This window comes from Ictalurus punctatus, chromosome 2, assembly GCF_001660625.3.
Source record: "Ictalurus punctatus breed USDA103 chromosome 2, Coco_2.0, whole genome shotgun sequence".
Taxonomy (NCBI): Eukaryota; Metazoa; Chordata; class Actinopteri; order Siluriformes; family Ictaluridae; genus Ictalurus; species Ictalurus punctatus.
The window spans coordinates 6,995,418-7,023,035 of NC_030417.2; the positions used below are offsets into that span (position 1 = coordinate 6,995,418).

At 39.7% G+C, this 27,618-nt stretch overlaps 1 protein-coding gene across 1 annotated transcript; it reads left to right on the top strand.

Annotated features, from left to right (window-relative positions):
• The first annotated feature begins 10,830 nt into the window (after positions 1 to 10,830).
• Positions 10,831 to 27,409, top strand: LOC108273882 (solute carrier family 22 member 23). Its single transcript, XM_017483528.3, has 10 exons — positions 10,831 to 13,018; positions 14,775 to 14,878; positions 18,425 to 18,579; positions 19,902 to 20,070; positions 20,987 to 21,114; positions 21,219 to 21,321; positions 23,748 to 23,959; positions 24,888 to 24,920; positions 25,014 to 25,137; positions 26,609 to 27,409. The coding sequence occupies exons 1-10, from the start codon at positions 12,608 to 12,610 to the stop codon at positions 26,970 to 26,972; spliced, it is 1,803 nt and encodes a 600-aa protein (XP_017339017.1). The 5' UTR covers positions 10,831 to 12,607; the 3' UTR covers positions 26,973 to 27,409.
• The last annotated feature ends 209 nt before the right edge of the window (positions 27,410 to 27,618 follow it).

The following is a 27,618-nucleotide window of genomic DNA, read 5'->3' on the forward strand; positions in this document are numbered from 1 at the left end:
ACTTCAGAATGATGTTTGAAAGATGCCGTTTAAATGCTTTTAAGCTTTTTGTTATGTCTTTTGGGGTTTTTTCACAACCATGAGAAAGATAAAAATATATAATGCATGGCCTCTTAGGGCTTCCTTAGTTTGCTTGAGATACTATCATAATTTTCTCCTGATTCTTGTCAGAACAAACACTGTTTTCTTAGGTACCAGAATCTTAAAACAATATGACAGTATGCCACTGGCAACAATGATGTAATTCTAGTTCTGTGTGAACTCGGAAAATACTGTAACTTTTGTTGTCTTGAGATCATAAGAAAAATAAGTCGTGATCTTGAGATAACATTACAGGGGGAAAAAATTAAATCATTGCCTTTCTGGACTTCCATAGTTTCAGACTTAAAGTGATGTCTCTTTGCAGTGAGTCAGATCATTTTGGCTCAACTCACCATTAAGAGCCAAGCTCCCAAAAAAGCTCGAACCAAGGCTAGACCCACTGTCTCAATGTGCCACCCTTGGTTGAAACTGTTTCATGAACAGTGTTGGTTTTTTTGAGTAGTTACACATAGAAAAGGTACCACACTGAAAAGCACACCCAGCACTGAATTGCAGTTTGATGTTATTAATGAAAAATGCTCAGCAGAATTAGATCCTGAGGGGCGCCTCACACCTCCAGGGTCAGGGGTTCGATTCCCACCGTGGCCCTGTGTGTGCGGAGTTTACATGTTCTCCCTGTGCTGTGGGGGTTTCCTCCGGGTACTCTGGTTTCCTCCCCCAGTCCAAATACATGCATGGTAGGCTGATTGGCATGTCTAAAGTGTCCGTAGTGTATGAATGGGTGTGTGATTGTGTGTGTGATTGTGCCCTGCGATGGATTGGCACCCTGTCCAGGGTGTACCCTGCCTTGTGCCCGATGCTTCCTGGGATAGGCTCCAGGTTCCCCGTGTGACCCTGAAAAGGATAAGCGGTATAGAAGATGGATGGATGGAATTAGATCCTGAACTTGTTTCAGAAGTCAATGTCAGCCACCTTTAAATGCAGTCCATGTTGCTGCACTGGATTTCAATGTGTGATTCTGTTTACCCAATCTCAGAAGTGAAGAGAATGTGAAATGCAATGCACAAACTGTTTTGCTTTTCCGTAACCACATGCAGAAAACCATGCACACTCAAAAGAAAAACCTTTTGATTGATTTTAAATTACACTGCAAAGGTATTACCAATGAAAAAAAAAAAAAAAAAAACTTAAACCGCTCAAATATGCGAGCTACGTAAACACTGCTTCTCATTACTACGTTGATTGACAGCTAGGTGCAGTGAGCAAATTGCTGAACATTTGTTTGCCAAGTATGTAGAGAGTATCATTCCTTCTCGTGTTTTCTTCGGTATGTTATCTTATATTAATTGAATCCAAAAACCTCTAAACTGTTAGGTTTGACATGATTACACAGTATCCCTTCAAGTTTGAATCTTACCACTGGACACACACACACACACACACACACACACACACACACACATACACACGGTGTGTCCATGTAAGATTTCAGATCAACACACCCAGTTGTAGTATTTCTCTCCTCCATGTGTGAATGAGCACATCCATCCTGACGCAGGGTCGCACCGAGTGTGAAAACAAAGCAAGGGGAACAATGAACCAGATAGACAAGTATTCAAGGTGGTGATAGTTTCTCTGACTCACCCTGTTATTTGACATGTACTAGCTCGGGGCACTTTTCTGAAAGCGTTCTGTGCACGTCCAAACCTGACATGATAACAGAACATATGTGCCTTAGGCAGTACCTCTCCCAAGTCACACCACATATATAATCATTTATTTCAAACCACCATCTTTTTTCAAAACATTTTCTAAGAAATAATGTAGGCATCTGTATGGAGGTTATTATATCAAATGCATACCTTTTTGAACTAGTAATTCACACTATAGTACATTATAGAGAACAGGGTTGATACTGCATTGATTTCCTCGAAAGAAAGTGACATGGCTTCATCCAAAATCACAAGATTTCATTAACAAGTGCACTGTATTAAAGGGGAGTTCTCCTGAAATTAACAGAGCTGACCGAAGATATAGAGACATTCAAACGCTTAACAGTTTTAATAAGAACTATTAAGCAAATATGATGAAACGCATGAGGAAAGAATCATATAAGATCAAGCAAAAGCTACTGAACGGTTTGCACTGTTTTATACTACAGTATATATAAGTGCAAATAGGTGTAGAGACATTTTTTTGGGGGGGGGGGTTCATGATTTAAAAAAAAATATTTGTATTTGTATTAAACCTATAGCACATCTATAGATGGTCATTTTATGTGTAAACTTAAACTTAAACTTATAATTTTTTGTGTTTAAACTTATGATTCTATTAGGTAACAATGGAAATACGTGTCAAGACCAATTAATTTTGTGGACTACTTTTGTCATTTTAAACAATAAAAATGGGTTAGGCTAAGCAGAGCACATAAGATACTAGTAGACTGGCTTAGTGATTAGCAAATTTGCCTCACACCTCCAGGGTTGGGGGTTAGATTCCCTCCTCCGCCCTGTGTGTGCAGAGTTTGCATGTTCTCCTCATGCTTTGAGGGCTTCCTTGTGGTTTCCTCTCTCAGTCCAAAGACATGTGTTGTAGGCTGATTGGCTTTTCAAACTTATCTGTAGTGTGTGAATGTGTGTGGGATTGTGCCCTGCGATGGGTTGGCACCAGGGTATGAAATTAGCACCCGCCACCCGGGTGAGTTGTCGACAGTGGCGTGTAAAATTGTCCGGTCATCCGCCATTTTGGTGGGTACATTTGTCACACAAGTAGGGCTTACAAAAATAGATATCTAAATCTGTGTAATTTACTCATTCCTCCCTCAGTGTTTGTGATTACCAGTGGCTGTACAAACATTAAACATCATTTTGAAAGTGGAAGTGAAGAAAAAGCAACAACCCAGAAGCAAAAACCTGGAAGTGTGAAATTGGCTAACATTTCAGAGCCTGGTTGGCACCCTGTCTAGAGTGCTCCTCGCCTTGCGCCCCGAGTTCCCTGGGATAGGCTTCAGGCTCCCTGCAACCCTATGTAGGATAAGTGGTATGGATAGATGGATTTGTATTTATTAAACCTATTGGTGTGGGCTTATTATTAGGTTTAAGGAAACCAGAGCACAAATTCTAACAGGTAACAATGCACACAGTAGGTGTGCAAGCAAGGTTTTGCCTGTATATTATGTATTCATTGAAGACGGTATTCATTATTTTACTGGTTGGTCTAATCCACTGAGCCACAAAGAACGGTTTGGTTTGAAAAACATACTTCATTTAATGAATACTGTGTTTCAATACCCTCTATTATTATAACAAAATGTGTACCAAAACACAATATTAATTGAAAACAGTTTTAAATTATGAGTTATTTGGGGCTCAATCAATGAGACCAGTCAGTCATATTAGATTAGATTAGTTTCTGTAAGAAAAAAAGATTTTGTCATAATGCAAAGTAATGACACTGACACTTCAAATATATGTGATATCTTAATGCGGGATTGCGAGAGCATCAATTCACCATTCAATTCTGCATCAATTCACCATTTTTTTTCTTCTTGGAACAGGAATGCACAACATATATATACATAAATATATATATATATATATATATATATATATATATATATATATATATATATATATATATATATATATGTGTGTGTGTGTGTGTGTGTGTGTGTGTGTGTGTGTGTGTGTGTGTGTGTGTGTGGTTCCAATATTGGAAACCATTACAAAAACCATGCAGTAAGACAAGCCTGCTTGCCAGATGCTATATTTTGCCTTTCGTTATAATATACTCTTATTTTCTATTCATATTTCCCAATGCCCAAAACAATAAAACATTTTGCACAGCTTATTTTTTAGCTTACAGACCTTACAGGTGAAATAAAACGAATTATTGTGATTAATTTAATAGATAGTAGGCAACTAGAAGGCACATCACACAGGCACAACTGAACTTTATGCTTCATTAATTTTATACAGGCCTGTATTTGTAAGCTGTTCTGTGTGACAAATCAGATCGCTTTCTTCCCGTAGATGCTTAATCATTTTTCCGAACAAGTCTGGGCAATACTTATTTTCGTTCTCTCTTTGTCATGATATGAGATGAGATGTTTACCTCTGCGATTAATAAGGTGATCTAATTATCTGTCCTGTAAGATGCAGATCATGACAGGAACTGTACAGTAGCAAGGATTGAGATTCAATATTTGACAATACCACAGAATCTATAATGCGATATGACGTGATTAATTAGCCTCTGATCAATATGTGACCAAATTTGTTCAGAAACTGGACAAGTTTATTGTTGAACAATAAAGGATTTTAAGTATCACATTCATGGGTAAATCACCTTGCTAGCTTGCGACAACTGATTTACACACCAGTTTGAAAATATTAATTATATTTTATACATCAGTTGTCTGTCTTTTTCCAATAGTAATTGATTTTTAATCCCTTATAATTGATAATAATTGATATATAATTAATTATAAATGTGGATCAATGTATGATTGATCCATGTTGTCCACAAAAAAGTTTATTATTGACTTATTTAGAAAGTCAATTTCTATTGACTTATTTATTATTTACTATTTACTTATTCAGTGTGAGCTGTAGGCATGTCAGATGAATGCTTGGTCTGCTTATCCTTCAAACTCTTCCATTGTCTTCCATTCTTGGCCCACCTTGGCCTTGGCTCAGATTCACCAATCTCAGATTCTGCCTGTCTCTATTTTTGGTTGGTTTTGCTTCCTGGTCCTGTCTTCACCCCCCGCCCCTGACTGGTTTATTCACTATGTGTGTGCACCTGATTCCTGTTTCAATCTCAATGACCAATGTGCAAAGCAACTCTTTCAGTTCAGTTCTATGTGAGGTTTTGAATGTCTTTCCTAATTTACTGATTATCATCTTTGTGATTTGGATATGTAATAAAGATTACTTACAGCCACCAGCCTTCAAATTCATTACGTTCATGGCCTCATTAAATTGTGCATACAAGTAACTGTCAGAGCACTATATATATATATATATATATATATATATATATATATATATATATATATATATATATATATATATATATATATATATATATATATATACACACACACACATACATATACACACACATATATATAATTTATTTTAATGCAAATTAATAGGATGTGCTGGATCAAGTGCTATTTATAAGCTGCTGAATAATGAGGGTGGAGAGTATATTTGCATATTGGCAATACAGACTATTGTATTGCAGTGGATACCACTGTATACAGGCAATACAGACATACAGACCACATCTGAAACATGCCAAACCGGTTCTGAAACAGGTGAGAACCTGGTCTGAGGGAGCCATTTCAGCAGTTCAGGACTGCTTTGAGCACACAGACTGGAATATGTCCAGAGAGGCTGCTACATACCACAACAATACACAGCATCAGTGAATAGCAAATGCATAGATGATGTAACTTCCTTCAAGTCCATCACCACATGTGCAAACCAGAAACCATGGATGACTGCTAAAGTGTGATTGCTGCTGAAAACCTGAGACTCTGCCTTCAGGTCTGATGACAAGGCAGCCCTCCACACAGCAAAGTCCAATTTGTTCCGGGCTATCAGAGAGGCAAAGCACAACTACGTAGGAATAATCCACAGTCACTTCACAATACCAAGTACACAAAGCATATGTGGCAAGGCATTCAGGCCATCACAGACTACAAAGCTACACCACCTGCCTGTGATGATGATGCCTCACTCCCAGATTCCCTGAATGATTTCTACACATGATTTGAAGCACAGAACAACATGTCAGTGAGGAAAATCACCCCTACTCCCACCGACCAAGTACTTCGTCTCTCTGCAATAGACAATAGAAAGCTCTGTCCCAAGTCAACCCACGGAAAGCTGCAGGTCCTGACAACATACCTGGCCGGGTGCTTAGGGAATGTGCTGATCAGCTTTCAGATGTCTTCAAACACATCATCAACATTTCCCTGATCCAAGCAGTTGTCCTTGTGTGCTTCAAGATGACCATCATTATCCCTGTGCCGAAGAAATCATCTGTGTTCTGCCTGAATGACTACCGGCCTGTTGCAGTCACACCTATCATTGGTGTGCTACTGCACACTGCACTTTACATACAGGCATCAGGCACTTTATACCGTGGAACTCGTTTTTGCTGCCAGTAATGCTGCTATACTTGTGCTGCTAAATTACAAAATAGCTACAGTCCATGTTTACATTTACAGTCCATGTTCTTTTATATCATTGCTTTTTTAAGCTTAAAGGCAAGTATTTGTGCTTAAATGATTGGATGATGTTGAAAAACCCTGTCTCCATCATTGATATTCAAAGATTGGGCAATGTCAAAGGTTTGCAAAATCTGAAACAGGGTCACCAGACCACCAAGTTATTTAAGCAGCTGCATTATTTACACTGAACATGGAACATTCATGCAAAAATATTGACAAAAGTTTTAATAAACACCTCTAGATGTTTATATATGTTTACAATACTCAATTTAATCTGCCTTTTTCTGTGTAGACCAACTAACTGCAAGATAGATTCTATCTTACATATATGCAATAAATTAACTTTTTGGATCTTTTGTTTTCAAATAAATCTGTATGTAGTTTACACCAGCTCCAATAGCAGTAACGTCTGAAGTTCCATGAACCACAGAAAACATTTCACAATGCCTATGTTTAATGGAGTCTTAGTGCCTCACAGCTCCAGGATTTGATCCTGAACTATGGGTAATGGCTGTGTGGCGTTTCACATGTTCTTGCTATGTCTGGGTGGACTTTATCTGTTTTTCTTTCCACCACACAAAAGAATGCTGGTAGCTGGACTTACTATTCAAAATAGCCCATGGGTGTTAATGACTGTGTGAGTATTCCTGCTTTATGTTCAGTGTTCATAATGTAGGCTTCAGTTCCAGCTGCTTTAAGTACTATAGTGCATCTCATCCCCATGGACTGCACCAGATTTGTCAGTTCTTGCTGTGAGATGTTACTCCATTCTTCCACCAAGGCATTTGCAAGTTCTCAATCACGTCTTGGGGGGACAGATGTGGGTTGCCACTGCAAGGACGATCAGCTGTCCTCCCTGCAGCAGGCCTATGGCATGTTCACGCAGGTGAGCAGGAACCCTAGGCATCTTTCTTCTGGTGTTTTTCAGAGTCAGTAGAAAGGTCTCTTTAGTGTCCTAAGTTATTGTAACTGTAACCTTAATTGTCTACCGCTTGTAAACTGTTTGTGTCTTAGGGACTGGTCCTCCTTAGGTACAATAATTTTTTATGATTCATTGAACAAGCATGAAAAACATTGTTTAAACCCTTTCCAATAAAGATCTGTAAAGATTATTCAGATTTTACTAAATTATCTTTAAAATACAGTCTCCTGCAAAAGAGAGGTTTCTTTTTTTGTTGAGTATATTATTACAGTTAACAGTCAGTTCTTGAAATTGATGTGTTGGAAGCATGAAAAAATGGGCAAGTGTAAAGATCTGAGTGACTTTGAGAAGGGACAAATTGTGATGGCTAGACGACTGGGTCATAAGATCTCCAAAACAGCAGGTCTTGTGGGTTGTTCCCAGTATTTGTCACGCACCACCTACCTAAATATTGTCGCACACTCCTTTATGATAATGTTATTCCCTAATGTCAGTGGCCTCTTTCAGCAGGATAATGCACCCTGCAACACTGGAGAAATTGCTCAGGAATGGTTTGAGGAACATGACAAAGAGTTTATGGTTTGAACTGGCCTCCAAATTTCCCAGATCTCAAATTGATCGAGCATCTGTGGGATGTGCTGGACAAACAAGTCCAATCCATGGAAGCCCCACCTCGTAACGTCCAGGACTTAACGGATCTGCTGCTAATATCTTGGTGTCAGATACCACAGCACACCTTCAGAGATCTTGTGGAATCCATGCCCCGACGGGTCAGAGCTCATTTGACATTGATACTCCCTCAGTGGAGGAGTGAGAAGATCATTGTGTTGTTTTGGTGAGTCTGAGGTTCTCACAGTAACATGAAGTGATCATGTTACTGAAAACTGACCCTCCCTCTGGACTGATGACTATTGGGAGATGTTACCTGAGTTTATTTTCCCAAGAAAGACAAAGAACAGTACTGCTCTATTTTAGAGCAACGATTACTTAAAATCTTTATATAATTACACTTTACACTCATATTTGTACAGTCAGAAATGAGTGTTTTGAGTGTTTCTAATCGTCACTGCATGATCGTTGAAGAATAACATTGTTTCTGGAGTACACCCTATTTTTGATTGATGGGAAGATATAATGGAAGGTTCACAAATAAATGAGAAATGAATGAGGCCCAACTTCATGGTCATATCTATTTGTGAAATAGCTGATCTCATCATTGCACCACTCACCCTGTGTGTGTCCTGCCAGTGAAAGCACATTCTCTGCTCAAGTCGTGGCTTCACTCCATCTCATGCAGGGGATCACTGCTGCTCAGTATGAATACATCTGTTAATAAAATTATTTCAGGTTTTACTCAGAGGTAGAAGGGAAAACAGTAGGAAGAGCCTTGGGGCTGTAACTGACAGCAAAACTCATTTTTATTCTCATTCAAGAAAAACCTGTTCACTTATTTTTGTACAGGCTGGAAATGTTTGTTTGGGAAATATAGAATGTTAGGATTTTTTCTTCAGTCGATTTCACTTCTCATCTAATAGGTGAGCAGATAGCTCTGCAGCCACAGACATGTTCAGCAAGCAGCTTTATTTGGATGAATATTTGACTGCCAAATTACCTAACACACATGGTTCACACTCTGACCCAGTAATTATAGGACAGAATGCATCATGTTAACTGTCACTAGAATGTCACGGAATATTTTTGTCTGTCTTCTCCATCAGTTACCTTTAATATAAGTTAACCAATCGAACATGACAGACATCTGAGTAAATTACAGAATTGTTACGTGTTGAAGAATTGAGAATTCTTTATTGGATAGTGCCATCTAGTGGCTCTAAATTGTATTGCTACCTGTGAAGTGACGTAGTTGTATTTTCAGTGCCGTTGTATGTTATTACGTGCACCATTTTAGATTTGCTTTACAGTGTATCTAATTACTATTATTTGGTTTGTCTTTAAATGTAGTTAATGTTTTTATTAATTATGGCATATGGCGAATTTACCAATTCAGAAATCAAACATCGGCTATATGAAACCTAGGTTCAAGGATCAGGAGAGCCAGATCATGTGATTTCCTTTGTCTTTATTAAAATACCCTGACACAAGCTCAAATTACCATAAAAATAATAATAATAATAATAATAATAATAATAATAATAATAATAATAATAATAATAATAATAATAATATTGATTGTACAACATTGTATCCACCAGCAGATGTCACTCGTGTGGGTAGTAATACAATGATTCAAAAATATTTACAATTTGGGAAGGCCATCGTTACCAAACCACCACGTGGTACCTCACCATTCAAAATTTTATTTACACTGTTACAAATCTGTTCTGCAACAATAATCAGATAGGCTGTAGCATTCAGAGAATGCTTGATTGGTATTAAGGGGCCAAATATGTTCCAAGAAAACATTCCCCACACCATTTTACCACCACCAGCCTGAACTGCTGACAAACGGCAGGTTGGGTCCATGGATTCATGCTTTTGATGACAAATTCGTCCCTAAAACTTCCTTTCAACTGTCCATTTTTGGTGAGCCTGTGCCCACTGTAGCCTCAGATTACTATTCTTGACTGACAGGAGTGAAACCTAATGTGTTGTTCTGCTGTCTGCCTCATGGTTTGATGTGTTGTGTGTTCTGGGATGCTTTTCTCCTCACCATGGTTGTAAAGAGTGCTGTAGTCTTCCTGCCAACCCCAAAACAGTTGGGCCATTCTCCTCTGACCTCTTTCATCGACAAGGCGTTTCCATCCATGGAACTCCCGTTTACTGGATGTTTTTTGTTTTTTCACCATTCTGTCAACTATAGGCTGTTGTTAACACACACTATGTATAATGGATGTGCATGATAACACACATACCATATGTAATGGATGTGAGATTAAAAGTTTCAAAAAGTACTCAAACCAGCCCATCTGGCACCAACCACCACGCCAAATTCTAATGTTTTGATTTGAACATTAACTTCATAATCTGCATAATTTATTTACATTTTTTTGCATTACATTCTGTGCAGGTTTATGGTGTTCCTTCTGAAGTGAATGTATATATAGCCAGTTTTGTTTGATAGGCTTTATTGTCTGAAAATTATCACTTTGCTTGCAAAGATGATCAAGGGCGTTTGTCCTAAATGTCCTGTTTCTCTGGAAACTTTGTGTACTACTCTTCTTTTACGTCATCCATTATACTTAGTGTGTGTTAACTTGTAAGTGAATTACTCCCACCTTTCAAATTCAGAGTTCTAGCTCTTATAGAGGTAGTTTGAAGCCAATTTTAATATAGACTTTTTGCCTGTGTTTCGGTTTCAGAGCTATTAGATTTGTTTAGATTCAACTTTATTGTCATTGGCCAGAATACAGTTACAAAGTCAATGAAATGCAGACCAGAATTTCATAATAACTTCATTTAACCAGGAAGGCGAAACAGAGAATGAGGCAAAGTGCAACATGGTATTTGCAAATGGCATAGTATCAACAATGCAAGTGAAAAATAAGGCATAAAAACAAATGGCATGCTGTGTGTAAATGACTCTGGATACATGCATTAATGCATTAGTGCAGTGAACAAAGGTGCGCAGCAATAATGAATGTGGATCCATTACAATGAGTGGAATCCAAGACACAGCAATACTGAATATAAGGTGCAATTAGGAGTAGTTCAAGACTGTTTAAACTGTTTTTCATTCTATGCACAGAGGTAGGGTTGTACATGTGCAGTTTGTGCACTTTAGAAGGGTGTAAGTTTACATTAGGTAAGATAAGTCCATTTCCCCCCAAGATTAGCTCGCTAATGATTAAAGAAGAAGCCTTAATTGGTCACATATACATTACAGATAAATTATTTTCTTTGTATATCCCAGCATGTTAGGAAGTCAGGGTCAGCCATGACACAGCACCCCAGGAGCACGGAGGGTTAAGGGCCTTACTCAAAGGCCCAACACTGGCAGCTTGGCAGTGCTGGGGCTTGAACCCCCAACCTTATGATCAGTAACCCTGAGCCTTTGAGATATGTAGAACATGCTTTTAAAAATAACCGAATTCATCAAATCGAGGCCTTGTCAAAAGTTTGGAAAACAGTCTTCCGATCTGGAAAGCTTGTTTGTGTTTGGATGCGTTTCCTATCATTCATTTTATTGTTCACTCTATAGGCCACTGCAGAATCTGGAGCTTCATAGGGGTGGGGGGGTGGTGGTGAAGGATAATCTTACCTAATGTACTTTTAAGTAGGTCTGGGTGAAAGCCCCAACAGGTTTGCTCAAACACATAATACTTTTGTCCTGATGTTAGGGTTTAACAATTATTATTTACGTCCTACATATTTTGCAGGTTATTTGTAGTCGTACAAGTAAGAAATAATAATAAAAAACCAACTGCACTTTTTAAGGGCTAGAAAAAATACAGACAGACTGGTAAAGTAGCAATAAGATTTTTGTAGGTCTGATCTGTTCCCTAAAAGATACCTTTCTACCACTGAGTACCATTTTGATTCAACTAATTGAAATTATTATCTAGTCTATGATTGGACGAACCACTCAGAAACACAACTGCTACAACTGATTAGTTTCATAGTGAGCAGGGAAGGGTTGCATGGCATTTTCTGCGTGTAACTTCGGTCGGTGCAACGCCGTGTTTACAATGGGAGCGCGGGGGAGCGGGTGCACAAAGGGTCTTTGTTGCTCGTCGATCCAATCACACGCCGCGGTTAGATCGCCATGAGTGCCTCGGCCAATCAGAAGGCGCGGCGAGACTGTGGAGAAAGGCGTTTCATTTGGATGCTGCGAGCGTGCGCGCGCGCTGACCGACTATGTGTGAAGAATTCATCGCCGGCGGAAAAATGGTCGCGTAGCCTGGTACCACGCGTGCAACCAAAGCCCGATCTGGACTGACTGGCCACCACGTAAAGCTGTGTTTTCCAAGCTGAACACTGAGATCTACCAACGCATGATGTAATAACAATTATTATAATATATATATTTTAAAAATCGACAGTTCAGGGATGGGTAGCGGAACCACGCCTGCCCGAGATCTGCTCATAAACAGGTATGTTACCTGTGGACCTCGGGGACTCAAGGTTTACAAACACATGTCGTTGTGTAAGGGTTTGGCGTCCACTGTACTCAGCCGCGCGATGGCATGATCACCTGGAGGATTCACAAAGCCGACGGAGGGCACGTCGATCACCAGGAATGCTCGATTCACGCGGATGACAACACGGCCGTCTCCGTGACATTTACACGATCAGACCGAACTGGTTTTTCTAACCCGCACTGGATTTAGTCTGCTTTTGGGATCTTCTCTGCTGCCGGTTTTTAAGCGCGTGCGTGTCGGCGTTCTGGATCTCAGACAAAGAGCGTCCACAGAGTCGAGTGAAGACTCGGAGAAACCGTTATGGCCTCTATTCGCTTAAACGGATTGGACCAGCTGCCGGAAAACGGGAGTGTATCGCGAACACCGGAGCCTCAGACCCCGAAGCTGCTCTCTCAGGTGGACACCGCTGTGCTGCCGTTCCTCGGGGGCTTCGGTCGCTTCCAGAAGCGTCTTGTGGTTCTGACATGGCTTCCTGCGCTGCTCATCGCCTTCGGTCAGTTCTCGGACTATTTTCTCCTCGCGCAACCCGAGAGCTCGTGCGCCCACCAGAGCGATCAGGCACGAAACGGGAGCGGCGTGAGCGCGAGCCCCTTGCCGCCTGGTCTGTTCGGTAACGCGACCCTCGCCGAGAGCAGCAGCAGCGCGCGGTGCAAATGCGCTGAACCGAGGTTCGAGCTCCAGCTAGGACTGCAGCAGAACGTGGTGACCAAGGTGGGTGAGGGAAAAACAAATGCTCACACACTGCTCAGTTGTCCTTGACAAGCTTTTGCACATGCATCAGTGTTTCCCATCTCCCCACATGTAACTCACCTCATTTATATCTGCCAATTAACATGTGGTTACATTGAAGATGTGCTGCAACCCCCCTTCTACCTTTTCTTTCTTTCTTTCTTTCTTTCTTTTCCCTTTTGCTGTAGTGTCCTTGTAAGTCTGACCTGCTTTCACCAGGATGACGTTTTGCATAGGTCTTTATCAATTTACCAAGGAGGGTTGTATTATGTTCATTCAAATGTTTACTCATTTGAGAATCAAAGACCAGCTGACACAGTCTAGTTAACTCAGCAGGTGCATGCAGGGTCTGATAAGGTGGTCTGGGGTGTACCACCCACCTAGTCTGGGACAGATAACTCCTCTATGACGGGCAAACCCTGCAATATATCTATACATTATGGGTTTTTTTTTCAGCAGTTGTTAACAGTCGGTTGGTTAAGATTAGGATGTCTTACACAAGGCGGTTGTTTTTCACAGATGCAGCATGTGTGTTGGAGAAAAACACACGTGAACCTTGCTGGATATACAATAAACTCTGTCGGAGATGGACTGTTGTTGGTGATTATTTGGACCACCAGTACATGTTTGCTTCTTTCGTTGTGTACTGGAGCTGTGAGGCTAAGGTTGCTCATAAGTAACAAAAGCAGAAGCTTAGAAGTTCATAGCAAAGTAAAAGTCGAAGTTACTACTTAAAGGTACAATAGTCAAGTTTCTTTTTTACTCCTTAATTGTATAATTAACTTGGAAGATATGTAGAACATGATAAAAAACAAAAACAAAGAATGTATTAAGTCACGGCCTTGGCAAAGTTGTATTTAGTCACTGAGAAAACCAGTTTGGAAAACGAACTTCTGGTCCGGAATGCTTGTTTGTGTTTGGATGCACATCCTGTCAGTGATTTTATAGCAACTCTGTAAGATTCTGGCACAGAGCTTCATAAACATGAGCAGGAGTTGGGGGAGTGCGCTGTGAACGTACCTTGTGCACCTTTAAGCATTGTGTAAACCTCACACTAAAATTGATGCACATTTATTTGCCTTAAGCCACAGTTTTAGTCACTGGAAGATTACTGATTACACTTCTACTGTACAATTATGCCAGACTTTGAGGCTTATTCAGTCTGAGTGCAGTGGATTGCAGTATTATCTCAGTAGTTGAATACAGGGTGGTGTGATGCATCTTGACGTGAAGCAGAGTTACTGTTACCACCCAAAAACTGATTAGTTTCCCACAACCGCATGTCTAGAAGAATTTTATTCCTCTTATACCAGAGGATGATAACACATTAGAACAAGAGAAAATAAGCTACTTTCCATTATCATTTGTTCTGTAAACTGTTATTCCCTCTATTGTCTCTCTCTCATGAAATGAAATGCAGCTTGTTATGTTACAGTGGAACCTCTAAGCGCTCCATACTGAAGAATTTCGGGAGACTTAAACGAACAGCTTAACTTCTGACAGTGGAGACTAATTCTGGGAAATGCTGAATAAAGTGTCTCCTCACAGAAAATACAATGTCAACAATTACACACGTTTTCAAATCCTGTTTATGTGAAGCATCATCCAGAAAAGTCTATTACTATTGAAACAATAACATACTAGAACGAGCACATTGGTCCTACTGACCAATCAGAATCAAGCACTGTGGTATAACAGCTTTGTCATGGATGTGATTGTTGTTATGATGTCTCCACAGTGGCAGCTGGTGTGTGATGAGGAGTGGAAGGTCCACATCGCTAAGTTCTCATTGCTGGTTGGCTCCATATTTGGTTACCTGCTGATGGGGGCCATGGCGGACTGGTAAGCTACTCGGCGCATTATCTTTCTCAAAGGTTCTCAATCCTTGTCTATTTTTTCCTGCTCTAACAGTTGATTCAGTGAATCTGTGGATTACTAAGTATCCTTCAACAGTATTTCATGATCTGAGCAGGTATAGTGCAGCAGAGTGAAGAAATTACTGTGTATGCCATAAGTCGATTGTTGTTGCTGAGTACTGTTGTGCATCATATTGACTATGAAGATAAAGTGCATATCAAAAGTGAAACCTTTTTATATGAAGCTCTTCCATTTTGTACAGTTTTCTGCTCAGTTGTTTCTTGACCAACTGTTTGTCATTTACATTATTGCTATTTCATGCCACACAAAAGGTAACAAAAGTTTGTTTTTCTTTTTCTGTTGTCTTCTAACGTTGACCCACTGAGTTTGGAGATACTGTTGAAGCAGCAATATGTTGCCATCCACAGTATATTCCTTGCATGAGCAGGAGAACCCTGGCTATGATGTTGCCAGCACACTGCATCGCCAGTACCAAAACAAATGTGCCACCTGCTGCACTTTTAAAAAGATTTTTTGAGTTTACCATGTGGGAGAAGATTGACCTGTTCACATTCCTACATTAATTTTATTTCTGCAACTTCCACTTCTAAAAGCTAATTTCCACCTTAATGCTGATTACTACTAATCAGTATATGGTGAAGCATCCTAATAAAGAGGTGAAGTAAGGAAGTGCTTTTGATGTGCTTTCTACCCACAGCTGGTCATGATACAATACTTTCAGCTGTTTAAAAAACAAAACAAAACAAAACAAAAAAAAAAGATAATGAATAAACTAGTTGCTGGCATGTTTCCTGACCCAAACACTGATATGTGCTTGTTGAACATCCCATTCCAGATTTAGTCCCCCTTTGCTGTTTTAACAAGCTCCACTCTTCTGGGAAGGCTTTCCACTAGATTTAGGAGCATGGCTGTGGGGATTTGCTCATTCAGCCACAAGAGCATTAGTAAATCCAGGTATTGATGTTTGGCAAGGAGGCCTGGGGTGCCATCTGTGTTCCAGTTCATGTGTTCAGTCGGGTTGAGGTCAGGGCTCTGTGCAGGCCACTCTAACCATGGCCAACCGTGTCTTCATGGAGCTCACTTTGTGCACAGGGGCGTTGTCAGGCTGGAACAGGTTTGGGCCTCTTAGTTCCAGTGAAGGAAAACTGTAAAGCTACACCATACCAAGATATTATAGACAATCGTCTGCCAACTTTGTGGCAACAGTTTGGGAAGGCTCACATATGGGAGCTTTTTATGCTTTTGTCTCTGCTGTTATAACATTGCCATCGGTGGAGAACTCAGTGAGATTTCCAACACTCTCACAATGATTATGTATCTTCCAGCTAGGGCAATGACACAGTAGGTGGTTCTTTGTTGCTGTCAACTGCAGCCCAGTTAGCTGTTATTGGCAGTGGAAGAAAAACAAGCAGCTTTTCTGACAGCTGAATTATAAAATAACATCGTTGCACTTATCGAATCAGAAAGAGAATATAGAGTAATGTAAGGGGAAAAATAGAAATATCTTAAATACATTTTCAGCAAGGAGAGAAAAAGACATCTCTGCTTAAAAACTGGCATGGAGGCCTCTAATAATAGATCTCTTCATAAAAATAACAATTGAAAAGTTGCTTTGATTGTGAAGAACCCTCTCCTGTCTAAAGTTCTGCTTGGTGTAAATGTAACAGACACATCACAGTGATAAATTTGTCAGTGTTTAAAGTGATAATTATAATAGGCCCAGGTGACTTTCTATACATGATCCCAACTAGGTGTAGTAAAAATTGGGTTTACAGACAGTTGGTTCAAGGGTTAGTAAATTTAATCACAGGAATTTAGGCCAGGAGTAAGCTCTGTTGATGAGCTTGTTGTAAGCTCTGACTGTTAGAGATCCAGTACCAAATGCAGTTCTTTCTATAGATTTCTTTGCTCCCAATGCACCCTGCCTAAGGGCTCAATTAGTTCTTGTGTGGTAGAAAATGTTGCAAAAACGTTATTGAGAAACTTTATAATAGAGGTGATGCAATGCTATGCATTAAAAGAACATTTTCTATTTTGGATTCTTCTACATTCAGAAATAAGGAAGGATTTATGATTCTGAACAGATGGTGGCCTAGACCAGGCTCACAACCTTCAACTGCTCAAATATATTCATGCAAAGCTCAAAATTAATTACATCGTAGACTATTACAGAATGGTTAGGAAAGAAGTTCCTTTTGGGGTATTTATTTATTTATTTATTTATTTATTTATTTATTTATTTATTTTAAAGCCTGCTTTGTGTAATGGTTATTTGAGCTAATAATGAGCTTTATTAGAGTAAATATACTTATGGTGACTTTACACTGGATAGTGTGCTACTGCTGTGTCATATTGTCCAGTAGAAAAGCAATCTGTATTTTTTTTTTGTAAGCATGTTTGTTATCTTTACGTCAGCGATGACTCATGACTATTCTGTGCCGATTACATTTGATTAGCAGTCTGAACTATTTCTAGCTCCACCAGTAAGTATATTGGTGGAGCTAGAAATAGTTCAGACTGCTAATCAAATGCAGAGTTGCTGGCCTTCTCACTGTGATTCTGCCATGGTAGTGTTTGAGCAATAAAGATGGATGTTCTACAATAAAAAGAACTGTTGCACTTTGTATTTGTATCTGATGGAAAGTAGAATGGCAGAGGAAATAAAAAGATTACTTCCTTACTCATTTGTGCACCATGCCATCTGTGAAACCGGCTGACACAGTGGCTGCCGATGAACTTGGTACTTATCTGTACTGTACTGTATAATAGAGCAAAATATGAATACGCTGTTTGGAATGACCAGATAATGTGATCTAAAAACAGATATGAAAGGAAGGCGCACTCTTTAGGGTTGATTGATTTTTTTATTTTTTTTTTGCCTCTCTGACAGGAGATATTTATTTGTAGGCATGAGTGAGCACTCGGGTATGACATTAACATCATGTGTCCAGAGCTACGTGGTGTATTTACTGTGCTCATTCACGTATCGTTAGTAAAAGGGTAGCAGGGGTTTAAATTATGCTACTAGTTTGTTTGATTTGGGGGAATAAAACAAACTAAATACCCCCCCCCCCGCTTCCCCCCCAAAAAATAAAATAAAATAAAATATTGCCAGCAAGTATGAACAATAATAACTGAGTGACTGGAATTCAAAAAATTGAGACCAGTTTTGAACTGGAGTGATGTAGCTGTGGTTGAGTAAGTACTTAAGGTAAATGTAAGTACTTACTAAATGTAAGTACTTAAGGTAAATGAGTATGTGATTGTTGCCCAATACACATGCAAATATCCTCAGTTTAACCCTCAAAATAAAGCTGACCTTTTGCACTTTAACTCCGTTGTCTTTAGTTCAAGGCATAGAAAAAAATTCCTCTGTCCAGACATGTAAAAGACTGCACTGTAGGTTGATTCATGCATTGTGAAAGTAGTAGATAAATATGTATAGATTTGACTTAAGTGTTAGTTACACAACTATTTGTCTTTCTCTTTACCTATCTCTTTCCCTCTCAGGATAGGTCGTATTCCGGTGCTGCTTGTATCGGTGTTGTCTGTGCTCGTGTTTGGCTTGTGTGTGGCCTTCTCTGTGGACATGGCCATGTTTAGTACTCTGCGCTTCTTTCAGGGCTTTTGCCTCGCTGCGATCAGACTCTCCCTCTATGTGCTGAGTAAGTTTCTGTTTCTCACTTTTCTTCCTTCACATTTCAAACTTCAAGCTTCAAACACCTTCTCATATTGCCTGGGTCGTGCCCTGCTGTAAACATTTTCTCGTTGTGCTGAAATACTGTGTGTAGTCAGTTCTGCAGTTACGAATTTCACATCTGCTTGCTGTTGTCTCCATATTACAGCTGGCCTTTATTTTATTTAATTTTATATCATTGTTTCACTGTAATACCTCAATGACAGTTGGGTTAAAATTCATTTCGTTCCATTTTGTTTTTATTTCAGGAATTTTAAATCCATTAAATGTTTTTACCACATCTGCATTTTTTTTTTAATTTAACAGCAAGCAGGCAGTTCACTCAGCAGTAAATCTAACCATTTTGGTTCAGAACAACCTTAGACAAGACTCTTGTTTATTTCAATTGAAGGTTGGATGTTGTTCTGACCATGAAGGAATAAAACCACCAGCATCATCAAAATTTCAGAAACAGCATCAATAAAAACATACGAGATGTCAGTAACAAAAATCTTGATTGCCCAGCTATAGTCTGTATTCATAATTTAAAAAAAAAGTTATTGTAATGAAACTGCATTCAAACATCTGCTTCCTGTCTAGGATTATTTGCCTGTTTTACTGCTTATACATTTTGATAAAACAAAGTTCATTAGCATTGCAGCTTTCCAGTATAGAAAGAGAACTGATGACTAAAAATCCTGCCGTTAAGTATTCAAATGTGTTCAAATCTTCTCATAATAAGTGATGATGTGAGAATTAATTTAGCATGATGTTTGTTGAGTTATAAACACACAAACACTTGTGGTTATAGACACACTTCGAATATTGCAGTACTGCTGAACGTCTAATATCGTTACCCCTTCCAGCTCTCACCGTTAAAGGCGCTGGGTGCAGGTATACACAGAAAAGCTGGGTATTGCCGTAAATAGGTTGAGACTGCTCTCTCTGGAGTAGATCACTTACAGCCTGGGGACACGATGACTACCAGTGGACGCTTCAGCAACAAAGAAAATAAAGGGAATCATCTTCAGTGCAGGCTTATTGTAAAAACAAAACAAAACAACAACAACGACAATTTAAACAGGTCAAAAACTACAAATTAGAAATCAGTGAAAAACTGAAAATCTGTATTCAACAAAAATCACTTAAATTGAATTTCAAACAAAAACTAGAATGCATTAAAAGCATGAAAGTAACACAATCCTGAGAAGACTGTGTTGTCTCAGTAATCTAAAAAAAATCAAGTGTAATGGTCTTAAATGTAATGTGAGGTATTTGTGTTTGTGGTAACCTTGCCGTGCTCTCTCTTAGGGATTGAGCTGTGTTTGCCCGCTTGGCGCTTCTCCATGACGATGGTTGCCAGTCTGGTGGTGGTGGGCGGGCAGCTGTTGATGCCGGGTTTGGCAGCTCTGTGCAGAGATTGGGAGATTCTTCAGGTCATCATCATTGTTCCATTTGTCCTAATGCTTCCTTACATTTGGTAAGCGGATCCCTACTACATGGGTGAATCATACGAGTTTGGGTTTTATCATACAGTGTGGGTGTTTGGTATGGGTTTTAAGATACACTGACTTGCATAATCCCATCTGGATCCCATCATATCCCATCATAATCCAATGTTGCTTAATAATATATTAATAATCTGAACTGAGATTCAGGATGAAAAATCTGTTCAAATCTCAATTGTAATAGAGCAAACAGATTTGCAGGTTCTACTGAATGAGGTGGAAAATCCATTTAATGGTTAATTAAATGGAAGAACAATAACCTTTGGGATCTACAGTAATACTGGTGTATTTTTGGAATCTGTGAATGCGTTATCCACATGTACATGCTGGTATTTGCTGTTTTTCTTATTATAAATAATAGGAACAGGAATTTGGAAGTTCTACTAATATTTGAGGCAGATTGATGCAGGACACAAATTCTTGCTTCCGTTTAAGAAATAAGCTTTACAGTACAGTATGTTTTGCTGAGACTAATATTTAACGAATCAGTCAGTAGGCCAGGAGCCCAGGACAAGCAGATTTCGTGTCTGAGCTATTAGTTGTTTTTTTAGCCCTAGGTGCCTGAAGGATAAATAGGTTTAAGAGCCAGAAAAAAATAAAATAAACTCTATTTCTTATTGACTTGTGACATTTATGCAGTAGTGTAAGTATGGCTTGCTAAAAGCTACATTGATAGAAATAAAGGAGGAGATGGGACAGAGTTGGAATTCAAGTGGATTCAATTTGTGAATCTCTTGTCTTAGACAGAGTTGGAAAGTTTGAGATAAAGTGAGTGCGTAAACATTTCAGCAGTTGTTGAAATAAAATTCTTCTGTCAAGCTAGTTACAGTTTGGCCACTAAACCATGCATTGTGAGAAACAAGATTTTCTGACCCTCCTTCGTTATAGGGTTTTTCCCGAGTCACTGCGTTGGTTGTTGGCTACGCAGCACTATCACAGAGCAAAGAGGCAAATGTACTCCATTGCCCGAAGTAACATGGTGGACACTGCGACTGACCCTAATGGAATTCTCTCAGGTGAGGACTGATATCCTCCAGGCTAGAAGAGATCTCTGGAGAAGTAAACATTTTACCCTGTAAGGATGATTATAAAAGTCACAATGAATTATGCCTGTGTCCAGAGCTGGAGCGTGAGCTGCAGCAGAATCCCAGAACCTCCTGTATCACACAGCTGAGAGGCACACGAAACCTGTGGAAGAGCACTGTAGTGCTCTGTGTCAACTCGTGAGTATATCTGCCTATGCATTTGGTAAGATGATAAACTGTGTCTGTGATGATCAAAGCCACCATGGGGCCTCCAAAATAAAACTGAACAGAAGCAATGAAAATTGCCAAAAAGTAATTAATGAATGAATTAAAAGTTAATTAATAATTAACACTGCAGGACTCATGGGTCACTTGTAAACAAAGTTTAGGCTTCCATCGCTCTTGTTTTATTTATATCCTTTTTTCATTGGTTTCTTCTTGAAAACTTCGCCTTGAAAATTCAATGCAAATCAGCCACTATTTCAGCTGTCCTCTAGCTCCAATTGCTGCCATTTTTCTCTGTATGTTTCTGTCAGTTACAGAGTAATTACATAGCATTATATACTCGGGGCCTATAAATGCTTAAAATGTATTGGTTGATATTACATCACCCAAGGCCAGTGAGCAGGCCCAGGAGGTGTAGTGATCACATCATATCAAATTTTGATCGGTTAATTTAGTAGTTTGTCTGTATTTATGCCACGTTGACTTTCTATGGGCTTGAGGAGAGCTCGGAGGCTACAACACAGGACACTGCAGTCCCTGGGGAGGAGATTGCTGAAATAAGCACAGGTTGCACTTTCAGCTCCAGATTTAGGGTTAGGGTTAGTACACGACTGAAGCAGAACAAAGTGAAATAAATAAACAAATAAATAATCAGTTGTGTTGAATGATATCAAAAATAAGTTTAAGTGCAGAGATTTAGCCCATATTTCAAAAAGAAACATCTAGAGCAGAAAAGGGAGAAGATAAAGAATGCATAACCCAGGATAAGTTTCTTGTTGTTTATTTCGCCTTGGACAAGTATTTTAAAATTTTAAGTTCTTTATTAAATATTATGTATTTAAAATTTTAAATAAAGCTTTTCAGCTTGCTCAACGCCTCTTTTGCACTGCAATGGAGGAAGTCTAAATCTCCTCAAGTGAGAGGATCTTAAAGTATTTGGTGCAAGTGCACGGGGAGGCACACAGGTGCTGAAACCACAACACTGCTGCAGAGAAATTTCCAGACAAAATGAAGAAGCAGGAGCTCTTTTGTTTTTAGTTTTTGGTTGATTTTGACACATGTTTTGGATTATTTCTTGTTGTGGAATACACCAACATTTGACGTTTAGCTATTTTGACAATTTTTTTTTCTAAATTAAATGACATTTTTATATACTTTTTATTTGTTTATTTTTTTAAAACTTTTTCATTCTCAACTGTGTGCAAACATTTGTATTGTTTAATCAAGTTTATACCACAGTGAGGTTGAATTCTCAAATCAGAAGGCGTTAATTGATTTTCTGTAACAGCATGGCTCCGACACTAACACTAATATATAACATGTATATAGGTTTATATTAATACACTCGCTCTAATCCATTACGGTTTCTATAGTAACAGCTCATTCACAGTGACTTGTATGTTGAAAACCCCACATAATCTAAAGCTAATAATAAACATTTTGTTTAACAAAGAAAACCATATAATCGTTGATGTAGAGAAGTTTTCTATTAGGAGACATTTATGTAACATGTATTTATTATTTAAGGAACCTCGAGCGTCAGCGCTTTGTAACAGTCAGTTTCTTATGTAACTGTAAACAGTTAAAAAGCATGATGCGTCATTCATTAACAAATAAAAACATTTTAATTGCTGGCAAATGCTTTAAGTGGAACTCTACAATACAGATCATGTTTGTTATACAAAAATAATCCACTTTCGCTTTGCATCTAACAGCACAGTCTGTCGTGCGTTATTCCTTACTCGTACAATCCATTCATCCATCCATTTTCCATACCGCTTATCCTAAACAGGGTCACAGGGATCCTGGAGTCTATGCCAGGGGACTCCGGGCACAAGGCAGGGGAAACCCTGGACGCGGTGCCAACCCATCTCAGGGCACAATCATGCACACACCCATTCACACACTGCGGACAATTTTGGACATGCCAGTCAGCCTACAACGCATGTCTTTGCACTGGGGGAGGAAACCGGAGTACCCGGAGGAAATCCCCAAAGCACGGGGAGAACATGCAAACTTCACGCACATAGAGCGGAGGTGGGATTCGAATCCCCAATCTCAGAGGTGTGAGGCAAATGTGCTAACCATACATGCCCCCCTACTCGTACAATAAAATGTTTAACTACAAGTAACTCTCTGGATTTTATCCAATAGTTACTCCGTGACTATTTAATCAGGAGGGATTTATGGCAAGTGTATATGGAAATTAGAGTGCTTTCTTTAAATTAGCTTCCTGAAAAAGATTGTGTAGATAGTGCTGAGGCAAAATTGCCATTGTGGTGGGGAGTGCCCTGATTGAAATCTTTCATAGAGCCCCTAAAAGGCTAAAGCCAGCCCTCGTCATGATGTGTATTAAAGCTTATTAAATCTCTCTCTCTCTCTCTCTCTCTCTCTCTCAGGCTGACTGGCTATGGTATCCACCACTGTTTTGCACGCAGTGTTCTGGAGGGCAGCACCTCTCACCTGCACTATTTTGCTCTGGCAGGCATCGCCATGGCCTCGTGTTTGGTGCTTTGTCCAGTGGTGGCAGCATTCGGCAGACGAGGCGGCCTGCTCACCTTCATGATCATCACAGCACTGGCTTCATTACTGCAGCTCGGCCTGCTCAGCTGTGAGTGTGTACATACATGAGCTTGCGCATACACGCTGCATGTTTGTGGATGGTGTATGCAAAAAGATTCGAATTAGCGACAATCAGAATGATTCAGTGATTTATTCATCGAAAGGGCAAATAGTGCTCTTCTCCTTCTCTAACTCTTTCTGTTATTATTCAAAGAGGTGATTTCAGAATTGGAGTATGTGTACTATATATACAGCGTTTGACAGTAAATACTAGGAAAAGTGCCAGCTCCCACCTCATTCAAATTATTAGGGGTGGTGACCTTTAGGTCTATTCATGATCAGAAAATGGGTGAGAACAGTGTACTTTCTGAAAGCCAGGGATTGTGATTTTAATTGCAAAATCAGCAATAGACCAAAGAGGAAAAAAAAACAACGAGTCTTAGATATCCTACACAACCTCACCAGTAGTAGATTAGCCTAATAAGTAATCTTAATAAACATGTTAAAAATATCTACTGCTCAATTAAATAAATAACTAAGTAAATAATATTTTATTGAACCAAAATCTGTCAATGGAGAGCGTAATGGATTTATGGACAAAAACTGGAGAATGTGAAGTCCTATAGGTGTGTCTCAGTTGTGTAGTTGTTACAAGGGTGGTGCTGTAATTGCATTTGTTATTATTTGAGACATAATTTTGTCATTATAATTAGCCTTGCTAATTAATTGCTAAAAGACTATAATGCTGGTGAAATGGCACTAACATGTAACTTGCAGGGATTCAGCTTTGGATATTGGTTTATTTAATATTTAGGACACATTTTCTTTTGTAAATGTTGCTCTGATAGATTCATTTGAGTTGTGGGATGCATGTTGTTCCCCCATGCAAGACGCTTTCTTTCTTCAAGATTCTTGTGGTTTTTTTTTTTTTGTTTGTTTGTTTTTAAATGCTTGTATCTCATTTTTTTTCATAACAGTAATTGGAAAGTACAGTCTTCGGCACAATGCAGGTAAGACCAATTAATATTATATTACACAAACACACACAGGCTCCCTCAATTAATCCATGCACAGATATTTAACAATGTCCTGTTTAACATCAGTTCTCAGGGACACGCTAAATCAGCGGTTCTCTGCGGCGTTTTCCATCATTGGAATGTTCTCGTCTCATGCCGTCAGCACACTAAGTATCTTCTACTGCACAGAGATCACACCTACAGTCATCAGGTGACATCTCTGCAATATCTGGATCTCTCTCTCTCTCTCTCTCTCTCTCTCTCTCTCTCTCTCGCTGTCTCCTGCTTCCTCTACCTTCCTGCATCCTTTCATCTTTGTCCGTGTTTCTCTCACTCTGTATATTTTCTTTATTGCTGTGTTTGTAACTTATTGCAAGTTTATAGACACACATCAGCTACAATGTGGTGTGATGTGTTGCCACCTTGATGTTGATTATTTTACTTTAACAACATGTCATGAAGTGTTTTATTCTTCTTATGCCACAACAATTTTCCAATTTTAATTTTCCAGATTACATTTTTAAAAAAAAATCTGTTTATACTTACGTTTACGTCCTGATGACCGTTAAAAAGCACCGAAACTGGAGACTTGCTATAGAAACCTTCACCGTATCATGTTTTATTATTTAGCCTCAGATTATGTGGATGTCTGTCGTACAAGTCCGTGTGGACTTACGGTTACTATAGAAATGATAAGTATTAGAACGTGCATGTTAAAATAAAAATTAGATTTCCCTTGCAGCTGTAGCTGCTGTTGCAGAAAATTAATAAATACCTACTAAACTAGTCTGATTTGAGAATGCAAGCTGGCCAAATGCATCCTTTCAAACTGCAGCTAATGCTGCATCACAGGGCAGTGGAACACACACGGACGAAAACACTGTCTGCCCTCTTCCACATACAAGAGCTCACAGATGCCCACAATTGACTAGTGTTGATGTGATTGACAGATCACTGTGATTGCCAGAGAGAGTATAACATCCCTCCCACACAGAGAGCACAGCCAATTTTGGCTCCACGGATGACTTTGGCATTGTCAGGATTTAAACTCGTGCTCTCCTGACGATAAAGTGAACACTTGCTCATACATTTTTCATTCAAAACTAAATGTTTGGCCTTGAATAATTTATGTCTTAAGCTGTCTTAAGCTTAGTGGTTAACACATTTGCCTCACACTTCTGGGGTTGGGGGTTCGAATCCCGCCTCCACCCTGTGTGCACTGAGTTTGCATGTTCTCCCGGTGCTTTGGGGGTTTTCTCCAGATACTCCAGTTTCCTCCCCAGTCCAAAGACATGCGTTGTGTGTGATTGTGCCCTGTAATGGGTTGGCACCCCGTCCAGGGTGTCCCCCAACTTGTGCCCAAAGTTCCCTGCAATAGGCTCCAGGCTCCCCCGAGACCCTGTGTAGGATAAGCGGTCCGGAAAATGGACGGATGTCTTAAACTGCTGTGACATGGTGGTTGAAAAGCATGCAAACACCAGCGCCTTGTCTGTGTCAGGGTGAGGGCGATAGAGAGAAATAAAGCTAAAAGTACAAATGGAAAATACAGTTAAATGTTTTAGAGGGCAAGGAAATTTTTGGAAAATCATTGTTCCATCAATTGATATGAAATGTGAATAAGCTCCTGCCCTAATGATAACTTTGCTCTTTTGTGTGTGTGTGTGTGTGTGTGTGTTTGTTAGGGGTGGAGGCGTAGGCTTGGTCCTGGCTAGCGCAGGCTTCGGCATGCTAACTGCTCCACTTATTGAACTTCACAACCAGAAAGGCTTCTTCCTTCATCATGTCATCCTCACATGCTGCACTCTCCTCTGCATCATTTGCATTCCATTGCTGCCTGAGACCACCGGCCAACCGCTGCCCGAATCTCTGGCTGAAGGGGAGGGGCTTTTGCGCAGGCCCCTCCTCCCTGGAGAGCAGCACCATCTTCTGGCCAGGCAAGAGGTCAGGGAGTACTCTCGCGTTCAGGACACGCCTCTTCATCAGGTCGTCAATCCCAGCAATACCACAGCGCCTAGTAACAGCACAGCGAACGGAGTGAGGACTTGACTGTGTGCGTGTGATGCATGAATCACAGCCAGCCAAAGGCCATATGAAGAACAGCGGCAAAGATCTGATTGGCCCGCAAGCACAGAGATGCATCATGAGGTTACAAGCACTAAGATTTCCTAGAGCATTTTAACCAGTGAATGATGTCAAAACTACTGACTACTCATAATGTGTCAAACCTCTTAATCCAGGAGATAGGATGTGAATGTTGTGAAAATGAATGTTGACGTAACTTCACTCGAGCAATGAATGGAAGTCTATTTTTCAAATGACCACTAAGTTCAGGCTGATGTTGGCAAACTGTCAAGTTGCCTCACAGTTTTTATGTTTTCTATAGTTTTGTACTGTCCAGGGAAAAAAAACAATCATGTTACTCTTAATTTGTTATGCATGATGTGTGTAGTCTCATGCATGTATGTGTGTGTGTGTGTGTGTGTGTGTGGGGGGGGGGGGGGGGGGGGGGGGTGGCAGAACAAGGAAGCGAGACCTGATTATGGATTATGATGGTTGGGGGGCGGGGGGGGGGGCAAGCTGAATCCATAGCTTAGTTGGCTGAAAACATCAGTGTTAAGATCGTGTTTAAGGTCACAGAGATGGCCTTAAAGCATCAACTCCATCGTAGCATTTAACAACGATCCAGCTGTGG

What these genes read in the sequence shown, in the direction of transcription:
- LOC108273882 (XM_017483528.3), top strand. Translation starts at nt 12,608, where the DNA reads ATGGCCTCTATTCGCTTAAACGGATTGGACCAGCTGCCGGAAAACGGG. An exon ending in ACTCTCCCTCTATGTGCTGA is followed by an intron (nt 18,580 to 19,901) that starts GTAAGTTTCTGT and finishes GCTCTCTCTTAG; the next exon opens with GGATTGAGCTGTGTTTGCCC. An exon ending in ATCACACCTACAGTCATCAG is followed by an intron (nt 25,138 to 26,608) that starts GTGACATCTCTG and finishes TGTGTTTGTTAG; the next exon opens with GGGTGGAGGCGTAGGCTTGG.